General features: G+C 34.4%; 1 protein-coding gene across 1 annotated transcript in view; it reads left to right on the forward strand.

The window, feature by feature from the left end:
* Positions 1-8,998, forward strand: part of BUB3 (BUB3 mitotic checkpoint protein) — a 49,370-nt gene extending 40,372 nt beyond the window's left edge. The window contains exon 8 of the mRNA XM_051981607.1: positions 5,880-8,998. Within this exon, the coding sequence (XP_051837567.1) occupies positions 5,880-5,910 (31 nt within the window). The 3' untranslated portion in view covers positions 5,911-8,998. The remainder of the gene's footprint in view (positions 1-5,879) is intronic.
* Positions 8,999-16,616: the final 7,618 nt, after the last annotated feature.

Raw genomic sequence — 16,616 nt, forward strand, 5'->3', positions numbered from 1 at the left:
TACAGTTTATGTTTAGCTAGGTGGCATAGTGTTTGGAGTGCTGGGCTTGAAGTCAGGAAGATGAGTCTTCCTGAGTTCAGATCTTAACTTGTTTTGTGACCCTGGGCAACTCTTGTAACTATTTGTGAGCTAGAGAAGGAAATGGTAAACTATTCCATGTTCTTTTCCAAGAAAACCAAGTTGGACACAATTAAAACAGCTCAGTAAATCAGAGTTTAACTTATTTTGCATTTACTCAATTTGATCTTGAAGTACCTAACATGTGTTTTTTAGAAGAACAGCAAATCTCTGATTGATCATAGAGCTGATATCTCCTATCTGAAACTGAGGGACCTCAACGTGTGGAAGGAAGCTTTGTCCTTGCATTTCCTCTGATGTGGCTCTAAAACAGGGTAATACTGCTGTATGAGTCCATTTTTTCCAGTCCTTCCTCCCTGTACTCTATAGAGAACCTTCTTGTGGACTTTTTTGGGTCTGATATGTGGCCAACAATAAAAAAAAAAAAAAAAAAAAAAAAAAAAAGATTTTTATTGGTATTTTTTCCTGTCATAGATTTTTGACTATATCCCTTAAATCTTCCCTTCAAAGATTTCTTTTTTTAAATGGGGGAGACAAATAGAATAAAACTGATAATATTGAAAAAAAAAATCTAACATCATATGTGATATTCCATACCATAGGAACTTTTTTCCCCCCTTCATTCTCTCCCTCCTCCCTACCTCACCCAAAGGGAAAAAAAAAGCCAACACAACTCTGTAATGGAATAGGGGGGAGATATATGATCACCTGTAGGCAGTGTGTGTGTGTATACACACTTGTATATATATGATGAGCATTTTGAAACTTGGCTTGATTATTAATTTTGAGATATAGTCTGTAATCTGTCCTATTGTTGTTGAGTCAATCATGTCCATCTCTTTGTGACTCCAAATGGTGCAGTGACTTGCCAAAGTTCATAAGCTAGTCAGTGTCTGAGGCCAGATTTTGAATTCAGGAAGATGGATTTTTCTGACTTTAGGCCCGGCTTTCTATCCACTTTACTACCTGGTTACCTTTACTTGGCTCATACTTAAAGCCTTTTGAGATTGATAGCTTTTATCAGATTGTTTGTTTACCATGCTACTATGAAGCTTCCAAATCTTTTCATCATGGTGTACATAATAGCACCATGAAGACTTAAGCTGGTACCCAGTCTTCATCCTGTGAAATTTTCCTGGATTGCTATCACAGAATTCTGCAGGACATGAAATTGATGCTTAGACAGTAATATCAAGAAGGTTATTATTTTTCAGATTATAATAGTTGGTTAACTAGAATATTACATGTATTAACTCAGCTAATTGAAGATATTAGATATTTTTAGAGGCAACACAGCATTAAATAGAGAATTAATCATAGCATTTCAAAGACCTGGGTTTTCGTCTCATTGCTAATACATATTAGTTGTATGACTCATAATAAATCACTTAATCTCTTAGTGTCTCTGGCAACTCAGTAACAACAATAAGAAAAATAGCTAGTATTTATGTAGTGTTTTAAGATTTGTAAAGTGCTTGATAAAAATCTTATCCTTGCAGCAACCTGGTAAGTAAATAGTTGCTATTATTATCCCCATTTTACAGATGAAGATACAATTGGAGGTTATGCGACTTGCCGAGGAACACACAACTTGTAAATGTTTGAGGGAGGATTTGAACTCATGTCTTCCTGAAGTTAGATCTAGAGTTCAACTATCACTTATACCCAGGGGTCCTCAAACTATGGCCCGCGGGCCAGATGCAATAGCTGAGGACGTTTATCCCCCCACCCAGGGCTATGAAGTTTCTTTTTTTAAAGGCCTACAAAAAGTTTTTGTTTTTACTATAGTCTGGCCCTCCAACAGTCTGAGGGACAGTAAACTGGCCCCCTATTTAAAAAGTTTGAGGACCCCTGATTTAAAGTCTTAAGACTACAAGTTGCAGAATAGTTCCAGTCTGTATTAGTAAAGAGAATCCCCTTAAATAATTACACATCTAAATAGTAGGAGGAAAAGCAGACTGAATTGCATTTGCGAAATCATACCGCATTTTCAGTGATCCTGTTGTTGTTTGTCCTTCATTTCAAAGAGAACCATGACATCAGAGAAATGAATTGGGTTTTAGTGAGGGAGGGCTCCCTTCCAGAGCCATCTGGGTTCAGTGGCAAGATGGCCCTGGATTTTTTGCTTCAATTATTTCCTTCACTTAGTGGAATGGGTGCAAGAAATCCCACAGTAGGCATTTATTCTTAGCTTTGCCATCGAGTAGCTTGGAGATAAGTAATCAAGTTACTGAATCATGGAACTTCCATCTGTGAAATATGATTATTATAACAAGAAATGGTTTAAGGACACATTGGGAATAGAGTTCATGTAAAATCATTCTGGAAATGTTTTTAAATGACATAATCTTACTGAGGACCTTTTAAGATCTAAGTTCTGTGATTCTGTGAAATTCCTGCTTAGTACTTGAATACTATTTTGTATACATCTCTTATTATTTATATGTGTGATTTATATCACTCACTACATTATAAGGTCCATGAGAGCAAATTCTTAGTTTTTTTTCCCCCCCATATTTTTGGATCCTTGGGATATTTTGCATTTCCTTAAGCATTTAGTAAGTGGCTGTTAAAGTAAATTAGATTGAATTAAATTAATGGTGGTCATCAGCCTGAATTACTGGAACTTTATAACTTGTATTTTTCTCCCTGGACTTTTCCTTTGTATATGGCTCATACACTGTATTTTGGAATACTTTCTTCTTGACCTGATAATTTCTGAATTTGGCTACAATATTCCTTGGAGTTTTCATTTTGGGATCTCTTTTAGGAGGTGATTGGTGGATTCTTTCAATTACTATTTTGTTCTTTGGTTCTTGTTATAAGGGCAGTTTTCCTTGATATTTTCTTGAAAGTTGTTGTCCAGGTTTTTTTTTTTTTTTTTTTTGTCAAGGCTTTCAGGTAGTCCAATAATTCTTAAATTCTCTCTCCTCGATCTTTTTTTCAAGTCAGTTTTTTATTTTTTTTCAATGAAGTGATATTTCCTTGTATTTTTTATTCTTTAGATTTCGTTTCCTTGATTCTTGATGTCTCTTATTCTTATTAGCTTCTCCTTGACAAATTCTAATTTTAATGAATTATTTGCTTCAGTTAACCTTTTTTTTTTTTTTTTTTTTTTTTGATCTCCTTTTCCTTTTAGCCAATTCTGTTTTTTTTTTTTTTTTAGTAACTTTTTATTGATAGAATTCATGCCAGGTTAATTTTTTATAGCATTATTCCTTGCATTCACTTTTGTTCCGATTTTTCCCCTCCTTCCCTCCACCTCCTCCCCCAGATGGCAAGCAGTCCTTTACATGTTGAATAGGTTACAGTATATTCTGGATACAATATATGTGTGCAGAACCGAACAGTTTTCTTGTTGCACAGGGAGAATTGAATTCAGAAGGTGTAAATAATCCAGGAAGAAAAACAAAAATGCAAGCAGTTATATTCATCTCCCAGTATTCTTTCTTTGGGTGTAGCTGTTTCTGCCCATCTTTGATCAATTAAAACTGAATTAGCTCTCTTTTTAAAAAAGAGATCCACTTCCATCAGAATACATCCTCAAACAGTATCATTGTTGAGGTATATAATGATCTCCTGATTCTGCTCATTTCACTTAGCATCAGTTCATCTAAGTCTCGCCAGTCCTCTCTGTATTCATCCTGCTGGTCGTTCCTTACAGAACAGTAATATTCCATAACGTTCATATACCACAATTTATTCAACCATTCTCCAATTGATGGGCATCTATTCATTTTCCAGCTTCTAGCCACTACAAACAGGGCTGCCACAAACATTGCCAATTCTGTTTTTAAAGGAGTTGTTTTTTTCAGTGAATTTTTTTTTTCCACTTCACCAATTCTATTTTTTAAGGAGATGTTTCCTTCAGTCAGTTTTTGTGCTTCCTTCTCTAAGCTGTTGGCTTTAAAAAAAAAAAAATTATCCTTCATAACTCTCATTTATTTTCTACCTCTTTTATTTGATTTTTAAAATCCTTTTTGAGCTTTAAGATCAATTCATATTCCCCTTTGAGGTTTCACATGTAGGCATTTTGCTATTGCTCTCCTTTTGTGAGTTTGTGTTCTGATCTTCCCTGTTGCCATAGTAAGTTTCCATGGTCAGGGCTTTTTTTTTTTTTTTTTTTTTTTTTTTTTGCTCAGTAAAAAAATTTCCTCCTAGGGCACAGAGAACACTTTCCCAAGAATTTTTTGGCTTTCCAACCTAGGGCCTTAGGTGCTGGTAATTTGTTCACTACACAGGGGTGACCTGGCCTACTCACACTAGTTGTGCTGGGGTTCCAGAGCTCACGATTTATTTTATGCACAGAAACTGGAGGTATCACCAATACCCTGCTGTGCTGCTGGCCTATTGAGCGAGGATGAGAGACCTCAGCTGCAGATTTTTGCTATGGCTAAGAGCCACCTGCTAGATTGTCTGGACTGCACCCTTATTTGTAATTGGCTGCACTCTTTTTACTCAATGAGACAGACCTTCCTAAAGTCCTCTAAGTTATCTTAAGCTAGAAAATTGTTTCATAATTGTTTCACTCAATTTTTTTGTTGTTGGTTCTCTCACTCCAGAATCTGTTTAGAGGCTTGATTTAGTGTTGTTTCTGAGGGAAGGAAACTGGGGAGATCTTGGGCAATTCCCTGACTTCTCTCCATCTTGGCCCCACTTCCTATACTTTGGTATAAGGAAATACTATAAAGAATTAAATGTTTATTTGGAACTATGCTCAAAGAGCTATCAAAATGTGTTTACTCTTTGATCTAGCAGGGTTATATCCCAAAGAGATCTTAAAGGAGCTAAAGGGATTCACATGTACAAAAATGTTTGTGGCAGCCCTTTTTGTAGTGGAAGAAACTGGAAACTGAGTGGATGTCCATCAGTTGGAGAATGGCTGAATAAGTTATGATATATGAATGTTTTGGAATATTATTGTTCTATAAGAAATGATCAGCAGGATATTTTAGAGAAGCCTAGAAAGATTTACATAAACTGATGCTGCTAAGTGAAATGAGCAGAACTAGGAAATCATACACGGCAGCAAGATTATATGATGATCAATTCTGATGAACGCGGCTCTCTTCAACAATGAGATGATTCAGGCCAGTTCCATTGATCTTGTATTGAAGAGAGCCATCTACACCCAAGAGAGGTCTGTGGAACTAAGTGTGGATTACAACAAAGTGTTTTCACTCTTTTTGTTTTTTGCTTGCATTTTGTTTTATTTCTCATTTTTTTTTCTTTTTTGATCTGATTTGTATTGGATTACTTGCCATTTAGGAGAGGGGATGGAGGGAAGGGGTGGGGTGGGGAATTTGGAACACAAGGTTTTTGCAAGGGTCAGTGTTGAAAAGTTATCCATGCATATGTTTTGAAAATAAAAAGCTTTAATTAAAAAAAAATTAGGAGGGAAAAAAAAAAGACATGACTTCTACAGGGAGGGGAAAAAAAGAATTAAGTGCTTACTATGTGCCAGTCACTGTGCCAAGCATTAGAAATGCAAACATAAACAAGAGTCCTCAAGAAACTAATGTTAAAGTGGGAGAATATTCTGCTTTTTTGAGTGTTGGCAAGAGAGAGGGGTAAAAGAAGGCAAAAGTTTACCTCTGGTGGATGGGTGACTAGGTGGCCTATGGAGATGTCAATAAATCATAGCTTAAATCTCCTCTTTATTTTGGGACCTTAAATGCCTAAGCTGTACTTGTTTATTGTCAATACTTATATTTCATCTGTCAAATCTTTCTTTTCTTTTAGATCATTCTTTTTCCCTATAAATCCCTATAAATAACAGTGTTTTTCTTTCTTTGTCATAGGGAAACTGGGTCTCAGAAAGGTTTGGAGTGATTTACCCCTGACCCCAGAAGGAAGAAGAGAAGTCATCAGTGGTCACAAGGACAGTAGCTCAGGCTTGGCTTCATGTTCCCCACCTCCTGTTTACTGAACTTGAAACTGTCTAACAATATATCTGTTAACGAACAATACTTATATAGTGCTATAAAAACTGATATTTAGTGTTTGGCTTACCTGCTGTTTCTTTGCTTCATTCAGTCACTTGTGCTAGACTCAGTAATGTTTGCATCTTCATGACAGAGGAACACAGAAAAGATAGGGGAGAGAATTAGAAACATAACAATTTTATTTATGTTGTATAAATCACTTTTGTCACAACAACTCTGTGAAGTAGGTAATAGTTCAGGAATTATCTTCATTTTATAGGCTTATAGAATTGGAAAGGACCTTAGAGAGTCATTTGGTCCAATCCTTTATTTTACAAATGGGGAAAAGGTAACCCAGATAGAAGAAAGGACCTAACAAAAACCACATAGATGCCAGAATTGGGATTCAGGGTTTTTTTATATAGTTCTGTAATGTAAATGTATTTAGAATAGGATAATGAAATTTGCAGAGTTTAAAGATCTTACCCATAGGCACAAAGTTGAATACTTAGTGCTGGAATCAGCATTCAGACCTAAGTCTTTCCATCTTGTCTGTGTTAGTTTCTCACACATATTCATCTTTGACTAGAGCTGAAATTTAAGGGACATGTATTTGGACAGCTTTGTATTCTGTGCATTAAAGATATAGAAGAGTCTAAAAATTACAACTACTATCTTTAAAAAAACAACAACAAAACTTTTCTTTTTTTTTAATGACAAGGCCAGGTAACAAAACAGTGGAAACAAATAAATACATAAATGCCAAATTGAAAGAAAGTGGAATTAATCATTGTCTTCCTTTACCTTCAAAGAAAGTATGTGTATGAGCAGCTTTGTAGAGGGACTTGATTTTCTGAAGCCTTAGTCCCTAGAAATGTAATTGGACCTTCCTTTCCTAATTATGATATTGATTATTGTTAACTCTGCTTTGCACTACAGGTTGGTTTTTTTTGTTTGTTTGTTTGTTTGTTTTTTAATATCTGAGGCAATTAAGTGACTTGCCCAGGGTCACATAATCTAGGAAGTATTAAGTGTCTGAGGTCAGATTTGAACTCAGGTCCTCCTGACTTCAAGACAGGTACTCTATCCACTGTGCCATCTAGCTGTTCCCCAATATAGTTTTAAAGAAATCCCATTTCTTTTTTCTGCTTCATTCATTCATTTATTTATTTATTTATTTATTTATTTATTTTTAGCAGGAAAGATGAAGATAGTAAATGAATTAATTTCTGTTATAATGTGATTTGGCAATTAATAAAAGCAAAAATGCCAGTGGGAAAGGCTTTGGTATCTGTTTTACTGACTAGGAAACTATGACATTTTGCTATATTAAAGGCCAATCCTCAGGTATGTCATAATTTTGATTTTGAGTGAACATTGGGTCAAAATATCTCTGTAGAAAAAAAAAATGGATGCAGCATCCTAAGCTTCAGAATCTTTCATCTATTATTTATCCTCTATCACAGTCTTGAGAAGATACAATTAAAAAAGGGGCAATTCTTTTTTTCAAATCAGTTTCTATTATTATGTGAGATTATGACTCATTCTAAAACCTGGTATCCAGGAGAGACACCCCCATTTCTGCAGCTCCTTTCAACAGTTGTTTGTGGCAGTTTCAGCCTCTTTCTGCCTCTGAAGCTCTTTATTTTTAAAGCAAGGCAGACGAGGCCTAAAATTATTCCATTAAAGAGGGGCAATTTTTGTAATGGGACTTAGAGTGCTCTGCAGAAGTGCAGGCAAGTTTCTTCAATATCCTGAGCATTATTCACTCATTTAGTTAAATGATGTTTCTAATTCCCTGGTAATTACATGTAATGAGGCACTTTTTCTCTTCTTGATGAGACTTTAGCTTAATATGAGATGGCATATTTTTTTCTTCCCTTTTTTTCATGGGGATAATTACCCCTGCCTAGGAAAAGCAGGGTTTGTTGTGCAGAATATAGCAAATTATTTTATTTCCTGCCATCTTGACTGCCAGTAAATTATAAAATTAAGTTTCAGTGGAACATTAGCACCATTTTGGGAAAGGCTTGAGACTTTTTTTTTTTTAAATTCATGTACTGCTGTCCTCTGGGATCATAGGGGCCATTATTCATAGAATAGATGTTTTTCTGCCAATTCCAAGTATTCAGATGTATTAAGGCTGCAACATAGATTTGATTTTCTGGATGCTATCCAGTATAGAATGTTCTTGTAATTTTCTTTGTGCTCAGGTAATTATCATTATGAAGTTAAGTAATATGTTCCTTCAGCCATCCTCCCCCCATCACACCCTCCCTTTTCTCCATTTATATCTCAAATTACTTTTGTGTGTGTGTTGTACTTCAATTACATACAAAACTATATTTGAATCACACTAAGGTGGTGACACTGACTATTAATAGACAGGAAGAAGTTCAGAGTTAATATAGACACTACTTAACTTTACCTGCTTTAAAAAAAAAAAAGACATAAAGAAAAAATATATAGCATTAATTAAGGACAGTGTCATATTGAATTTTTAATTTCCTGGGCTCACTTTTTATTAGGAATTTTAAAAAGTTTTTTTGGAGAGGAGAGTTAGATTTTTAATTTTCAAGAACAATATTTCAATAAGAAATAATTAAAAGAGCATGTTTCAACATAGTCATGCTTTACTGTTTCTCAAAAGATACATCTGAAGATTTTCTTAGTCTGCTACCTACTTATTTGCATATTTCAGACTTGTAAATATTTACCAATAATATATCCCTTCACAATTTTTTAGAAATGTTCCATTTCTCTAGGGGCAGTGCAAGTTGTTGAAGAAATAAAGTCCCTGTGTTATGACTAGTTGATGCACTGGGCTTAGAGTCAGAAGATCTCTATTTAAAGCTCTGATATTTATTAGCCATGTGAATTTGGGCAAAGTACTGAAAGGCAACAACTGTATGTAATTCATTTTTTTGTTTCCCCCTATGTTCAGCAAAATGCCTTCTTATTGACATACAATAAATGTTTGTTGAATGAATAAATAAGCCTGTCTTTGAATTGATTCAGTTTACAGAAGATAATTTTTTTTCTGAGTAGTAATAACATTTGTATAATGCTGAACATTTTTGGGAAAATCTTTCAAATGAATTATATCATGATTCTCAATCTTGTTATGCATCAGCAAGTTCAACTGATAGATATGTGAATCTAAGCTGACTTGGAGACAAAGGTAATCATTATGCTATTCCCCCAGTGATGTGATCTATTTTTAGACTATGATATGTATAAACATCAAAATCAGAATCTAAAAATTAATACAAAGAACATATATGTGCCCCCTGAGGGAATTGGAGGAAATTTTCAGAGTCCTTTTCTTTGATCACTAATTCTCTGCCTTGTTGCTCTGTCATAGGCATTCTTTAACCTTGTCTCTTTCTAAAATATTTTGATAGCTATATTTCATTATAATTGGATTCCTTTCTAATTATGCATTTTTTCAGTGCATTTAAAAATATTCTGAGGATGAAGATAAGTTTCATCCCATTGTCAGTAGCACAAAAAATGTTATCCCTTTGCTTTATATTGATAAACCTATTATATGGTTTAGATGGGTTAGGCATTTTTTGACACCTGAGGATGTTGATAATTAAAAAGAATAATTGACTTTTAAAAATTTCATTCATTTTTTTCCTTTAAAATTCTTTTAAAAAATCACCAGAAACTCAGTATGCAAAGAACCATTTATTTTTAATGTATTTTAAATTTAACAGGGTGGTAACAACATTGCTGTGTTTGTATTCCTTTGAAAAAATTTGTTTTCTATACATTTTTAAAAAATGGATGGATTTTAAAATTTTGTTCCTCTGATTTTAATTAATATTTTCCAACAAAGAAATAGAGGTTAAGTGATTGTGTAAGATTTACAGGATGTCACAAAAATCTTAAATCAGCGGACTTTGGGACACTGATTATCTGTCAGTGGCAGAACTGGGGTTAGGCACCACAGGTTTATTTTTGTGCAGTGGTGAGTATTTTTGATTCTTTTTTTTTTTTTTTTTTTTTTAAGCTAGATGCTATCTTGGGAATTGGAAATAGTTCTACGCCCATTCTATGCTACATAGATTCTGATTTCTTTCCATCAAAAAATAGAAAGGAAAGTCCCATATGCACAAAAATCTTTATAGTACCAAAGAATGGAAATAAAGACAAGTAAGTATTGATTGAATAATGATTAAATAAAATGTGTTATATCAGTTCGTCAAAGTTTTGGTATCAGGAACCTTTTCCGTGCTCAAAATTTTGAGGATTATAAGGAATAGTCTGTCCTGATTATGCCAATTGTACTCTAGCTGTGAGAATACTGAGATACTGAAGAAAGAGGCCTGTGCCAATTTGATTATTAATGTTTTATTAAGGTTAATTGGGGTAAGCTTACTTACAAGAGGTTAGTCATCCTTGGTGATAGCAGGACAAAGTGGTGGATCTCCATACTGACACCAGTTCTAGCCAGGAATGTAGAAAAAGAACAAAGAAGATATATTGTCAAGAATGGCCCATGGTCATGTGCTAGTTCTCCTATGAGATAGTTGCAACTTCTTTTACTATTTATGTTTACTCAAGATAGTTTAAATTCTCTGTTTCCAAGTTTTTGTTTCCACATTCTTCTCCGTGACTGCTTCTACAATCTTTTTGACAGTATCTTCAATCAGTTTCTCTGAGTGGTTACCCTAGTGGTGTTGCTATCATGGATGAGGGACAGAGGAGCTCAACATCAGCGGCACAATGTATAACGGCACAAGCATAAGTAGGGAAACAACGTGATCTGTAAGTGAATTAATCCCTAATCCTAATAGGATAAACTAAATAGGATTATTTATCGCAACTACAAACCTTCTGTGTCTCCTCCCTTACTCATTCACCCTTATCACACAACTCTCAATAAATGTCAGCATAGCTATTCCCCTTTGAAGAGGAACAGTGGTACTAGGCTTTCACAATAAACCAAAAGCTTTACTTGCCCATTTTCTACTACAAATTGTTTCAATTGCCTTCTGTCCCACCCTGAGAGAAACAAAGGAAGATTCAATGGCATTTGTGATTAATGTGAGAATTAGATTTTTGAATTGAACTTAGTACAAACTAGCTGAATTTGTGAACTTAAGTTGACAGACATAACAAGGGCAATTTTATAATAATTGGGAGTGATACAGAATAAAATCATTTGCAAAATAGAATGAGAATAATTTGATTTTCTCAATTTACCTTTTTTGTCAATGGGAGATCTGTCACAATTTTCCCTAACTGAGCACTCTCTAGATGTTCCTATTAAAATCTTTTGCAAAACAAATCTTAATATGCTAGTATAGTCTCAAATATTACCTCTCCAATAACTAGTTCATGTGGTAAAAACTAACTCAAACTTCATGGTTCTGACCTTATTACTGGTAGAGTTACAAGGAGGACATAAAATTAGAAACCCATAATTCACTTGAAACTTAAAAGAATTTAGGCTTTTTGTATATTCCATTAAAATAATTTATATTTGACATACCTTCTTATTGCTTTCTCAAAATTTTTCCTTTCTAGTTAATTCCAATTTCTTTAGAAGGATCAGATGTTACATTAAAGATTTAATTTTGTAAATGAAAATGTAGATAACATTTTGCAGGGAGATGTGCTCTGTTCAGTGGTTACATACATGAATTTACTTAAAAGAAGCTGACTACACCAGTTGTAACAAAAGATCTGGGATGGAATGTGTAGCTACACTAAGTAATTAATTCCTAATTGTATACAAAGAACAGTATATCAAATGGATTGTAGTAAAACATTAATCAGTTGTTAATCATATTAAAATAGATATTAACATAAATATAACTGCTCTAAAGTGATTGCAATGAAATTGTTTTTTAAAACAGAATAAGCTTTTTTTACATTAACTACATACATTTATTCACATCTTTATTTCACATAGTTTTTTGTTTTTATTTTATTTTTTTACCTTTGTCCAATTGTTACTATAGCACACGAAAAGAACAAAATATTCGGTGCTTAATCTTCTACATGATTATTTAACTATTATCAGGCAGATGACAAGCCCAAGCACTAATTTACTTGTTTATTTGGGATATGGAATGACAATACATTTAGGCTGAAAACATTAAGATATTACATAACTGCATTGTGCTTATATTTACTAATTATTACTTGTCTTGGTTTTAGAAATTTGCTATACAAGGAAAAAGCAAGGTAGTATAACAGCATTAAAACTTTCTTCAGGCCTAAGCCAAAGAGCATAGAATGACTTAACATGTCTATCAGGATGAAGCATCCTTAGCTCTTTTGATTTCAAGTAAAAGTCACAGTTGACACCCCAATCATGTAGTAACAATTCTATCTCATTGACAGAGTCAGGATAACCAGATGGAAAATATTTTTAAGAAGGAAGCAACACAATTGGAAAATGATTCAAATAATCCTACCTTTGTGCTAAGCTCATCCTCTAAATCTTTTTTTCCCAGTCATCTCCTAAATCTTACTTCCCTCTAAATAGCTTATGGCATTTCTCTAGAATGATAAATTACCAACTTAATGATCTTTCAGGCAGCTATAGTTGATTTCAAAACTCAAAACAATTTCAGATTATAGTCCCAGAAAATTTTACTTTAAATAGCAAGTTTCACTCATCACAATTTAGGACTGGCTGGAGTTATTTTCATTGTCATGATACAACAAAAATTTACCAGGATTCACACATACAAACATAGATTTCACTTAATATCAATCATTTTCTTCTTGAGTTTAGACTCATCTTGGTGTAAAGATCATTATTAGAAATTACTTCTCTATTGTAAACAAACTTTTAAATTCTCAGTTACTCAATTCATTGTTTAATAATACCATAATCCACAAGAAGTTCTTTTTCTTGGAGTAATAAAATGTGTATCATTGCCTAAACATTGATTTCAAGAAAGCAGGAAATATGCAAAATTAAGAGAAGTCTAAAAGGTTTTTTCTTTGTTCCTTTTCACAAACAGTAATTACAAATTTTTCTTCCCTTCCCTTACCCCCCAATAATTAATAATTTTTCCAGTTTCTACTGAGTCTTATTCAATAATGGGACTTTCTGGCAGCATTTTCCCCAACTTATTACCACCTAACTAGGAATTCTCAGGAGGGTTGGGCTAGCTCTTTCTTGGTTCCCTTAAATAAGCTTTTCTTTTTGTAGGGAGGAAGCAAGACAGTTCTTAAAATTCACATGAAACACAATCTGTTAAATACATTTTTCTTGTTTCCCAATTTGTACAAAAACTTTTTTTTTCTTCTGTGAACTGGAAAAGGCTACTAACAAAGGCAGGCAGATTCTAAAAGCCAGATAAAGTATTTTTTTCCCTCCTAAAACTTTACTGGCACTGCTACCAAACTCACCTATAATCAGTGAGATTTTGTTATTCTAAGAGTGCAGCTAGGGAGATGCTTCTAATTGCTTTAAAATAAATTCTCAAGAATGTTTGCACCAACCTTGTTAGCATTTATAAAAATATTTAAGCCATAATTAGGGATTCACAGTTTTCACAATTACAGACTCTGAGAGACATAGAGTGTCAGACACACACAGACTGACAGCTCTTGAGACCGGGAGGGGTGGGGTGGGGGGCACAAATTAAATATTACTTTTTGCCTGCCTTACTCCCAAATCCTTTGATCATTTTATCTGTACCTTTGTTTAATTTTCTACCCATTCTCCTTCCATTACTGTAGAGGGTCACAGACAGTGGGGGAACTCTGGATGAGGTATAAGACCCTTCAGCTCAGAAGGAACCTGCTAACAGTGTCTGGTTCAGCTCCCCATCTCCCTTAAGGGCTCTTTGCCTTCCTGAGAAGTCAGGGCATGGTAACAATCTGTATTGTGATTGAAGCAGAGTGATACTAGGTGGCAATCTACATACAATAGCAAGTTGTTTATGTGGTCCCATGGCAGTATATACTTGGTGCATGCCCAGTGCTTTTGTTACATAAGAGTATGAGGGTATAAAAAGGGGAAAGTCCTTGGAATAAAAAGACTCCATTTTTTCCACCCTCCTCAGGAGTCTTGCCTCCTCACTTCTTCATTAGGATGGTATATTTTAATCACCCTGGTGTGGGGGCTCTAGAAAACAGGACACAAGATTTTAATCACCCTGGTGTGGGGGCTCTAGAAAACAATAGTATGTTTTGTCACCCCAATTTGGGGGCTCTAGAAAGCAGGATACAATACATCACTTGCTTACACTCTTTCCATGTACATATTTCTCTCAGAGTTTGATTAAAAGTCCTTTTTAAACCTGCAAGTCTTTAATTCATATTCTGATCTGTCATTTATATCTAAAATAATGGTCACATCACTGAGTTTTACCTCCTCTGTTGCCTGTTCTGATTAAGCAGTTATAAAGGGAGAGAGACAGAGAAATTCTTATTTATACTATTATATACAGGGGGCAATGGCCATTTCAAAATATTTCTTAAAAGTGCTGAAAGTTCTCATATTTGCCTAGGTTATAAATTTTGAGTTGAACAATACAAGCCTCTGTCTAGCAGCATATGTCAAGGCACAAGCCAACATGGATTTTCTAGATGTCCCTGTATTTTGGCAGCCCAGAGTGCCCCACTCACACTGGCCAATTCATCCTCTCTCCCTCTATGATGAGGATGGCTAGAATTTCCCCTGCAGACACCTCTCTTCCTAAGCCCGTTTCTTTGGTTTCCTGCTGACTATTCCAAATGTAAGGACACAAGAGCTATTCAAAGAAACAGTCTAGCTAATTATGTCAATTATGGCATGGGAGACCTTCTGAGAAAATACTAAGATACTGAAGTAAGAGGGACCTATGTCAGCTTGATTATTGATAGATTTTATTAGGGTTAATTAGAATAACTGGGTGAGATTATTCACAAGAGACCAGTTATCCTAGATGGCAGCAGGACAAAGTGGTGGATCCCCCATACCAACCCCAAGTCAGGCCAAGTATATAGAAACAGAACAAAGAAGGTATAGTGCCAGGGATGGCCCAGGGTCATGTGCCAATTCTCCCATGGGGTAGTTGGAGCTTTTGCTATTTACATTTACTCAAGTACTTTGTGTTATGTGGAGCCATAGGTCATATTTCCATATTAGGATCCTCAAAGAACCTTTTGATTATGTGATACTAGAAATTAAATGTTTTAATATTATGAAAATAGTTTTGATCTCATAGTCCTTTTGGAAAGGTCTCAGAGACTCCTGGGGTCTCTTGACCTTACTTAGAAAACTACTGTATTGAATGAGTATAATGGAGTGTTACCACAGTGTAACCAACAATAAATATACATAGAAGAGAAGATCTAGATGAATTGATTGAGTGAATTAGGACCAGAAGAACTGCATGACTGCAGCCACATTTTGTGGTTAAAAGCAATCCAAAAAACATATATATTCCCTGAAGTAATTGGAGGAAATTTCTAGAGTCCTTTCATTTGTCTCATCACCACTCCTTTTATAATAACTAAACTTGGCCTCAAGGAAGAGAGAAGAAAATGTGATTTCCTACTTCTCTGCAGAGGTAGGGAACAGCAGCAGTGGGACATTGCATATATGGTCAGACTTGTTTGATATTAGTTTTGGTGTAAGTGAATTATTTTCTTTCTTTGTTGTCATTACAAGGAATGATTTTTTTTTAATACATTTTATTTTTGCATTAATATCTACTATGTATTATTCTACACCAATATTGGTGTATTTAAATAAATAGATAAATAGATAGACATATCCACAGAAATATAAATAAACAAATACAGGTATGTCAGATATATAGATTTTGGTTGTTATTATTCAGTCATGTCCAAGTTTTAGGGTTTTCTGGATAAAATTACCAGTTGTTTGCCATTTCCTTATCCAGTGAATTTTACAGAGGAAGAGACTGAGGCAGACAGGGTTAAGTTGTTTGCCCAAGGTCACATTGCTAGCAAGTGACTAAGACCAGATCTGAACTCAGGAAGATGAAATTTTCTCACTTCAGGTCCAGTACTTATCCACTACCACCTAGCTGCTCAGCAAGGAATGATTTTTGAGGAGGGAAGATAATGTATTTGTAGATGATTACAATGTAAAAACAAAATAGAAATGAAAATGAAGAGTTTTTAAATTTAACTTTTATTTTATTTGACTGCTTTCAACTCAAGAGCCAGGAAAGCATATTCTAATTTGGTTATATTTATAATTTGGGTGGAGAGATATGGGATGAATATGGCAGTCTCATATAGGCAATAAAATTAACCTGCAGATTTGATTAAAGGATGGTTATGAACCTAAATTAAGAAGGATAGTTTCTACCACTTAAGTCTGTGGATTCAGGACAATGACTTTACCCAAATACCTTATCTATGGGTGCTTTGTTGCATTTTACTCTTCACAAGTGCATCCTGATTTTTTTGGATAACAAAAATCTTTTTTTCCCCTTCTATCTTTTTCCTTTGCAATTGAGAAGGAAAAAAAAATGCTCAAGAATTGGAAAAGAAGTGAATGTCCATCAATTGGGGAATGACTGAACAAGTTGTGGTACATGAAGATAATGGAATATTCTTGTTCTATTAAAAAATGATGAACAAGCCGATTATAGAAAGGCCTGGAAAGATTTACATGAACTA

The sequence above is a fragment of the Antechinus flavipes genome, chromosome 2 (assembly GCF_016432865.1).
Source record: "Antechinus flavipes isolate AdamAnt ecotype Samford, QLD, Australia chromosome 2, AdamAnt_v2, whole genome shotgun sequence".
Taxonomy (NCBI): domain Eukaryota; kingdom Metazoa; phylum Chordata; class Mammalia; order Dasyuromorphia; family Dasyuridae; genus Antechinus; species Antechinus flavipes.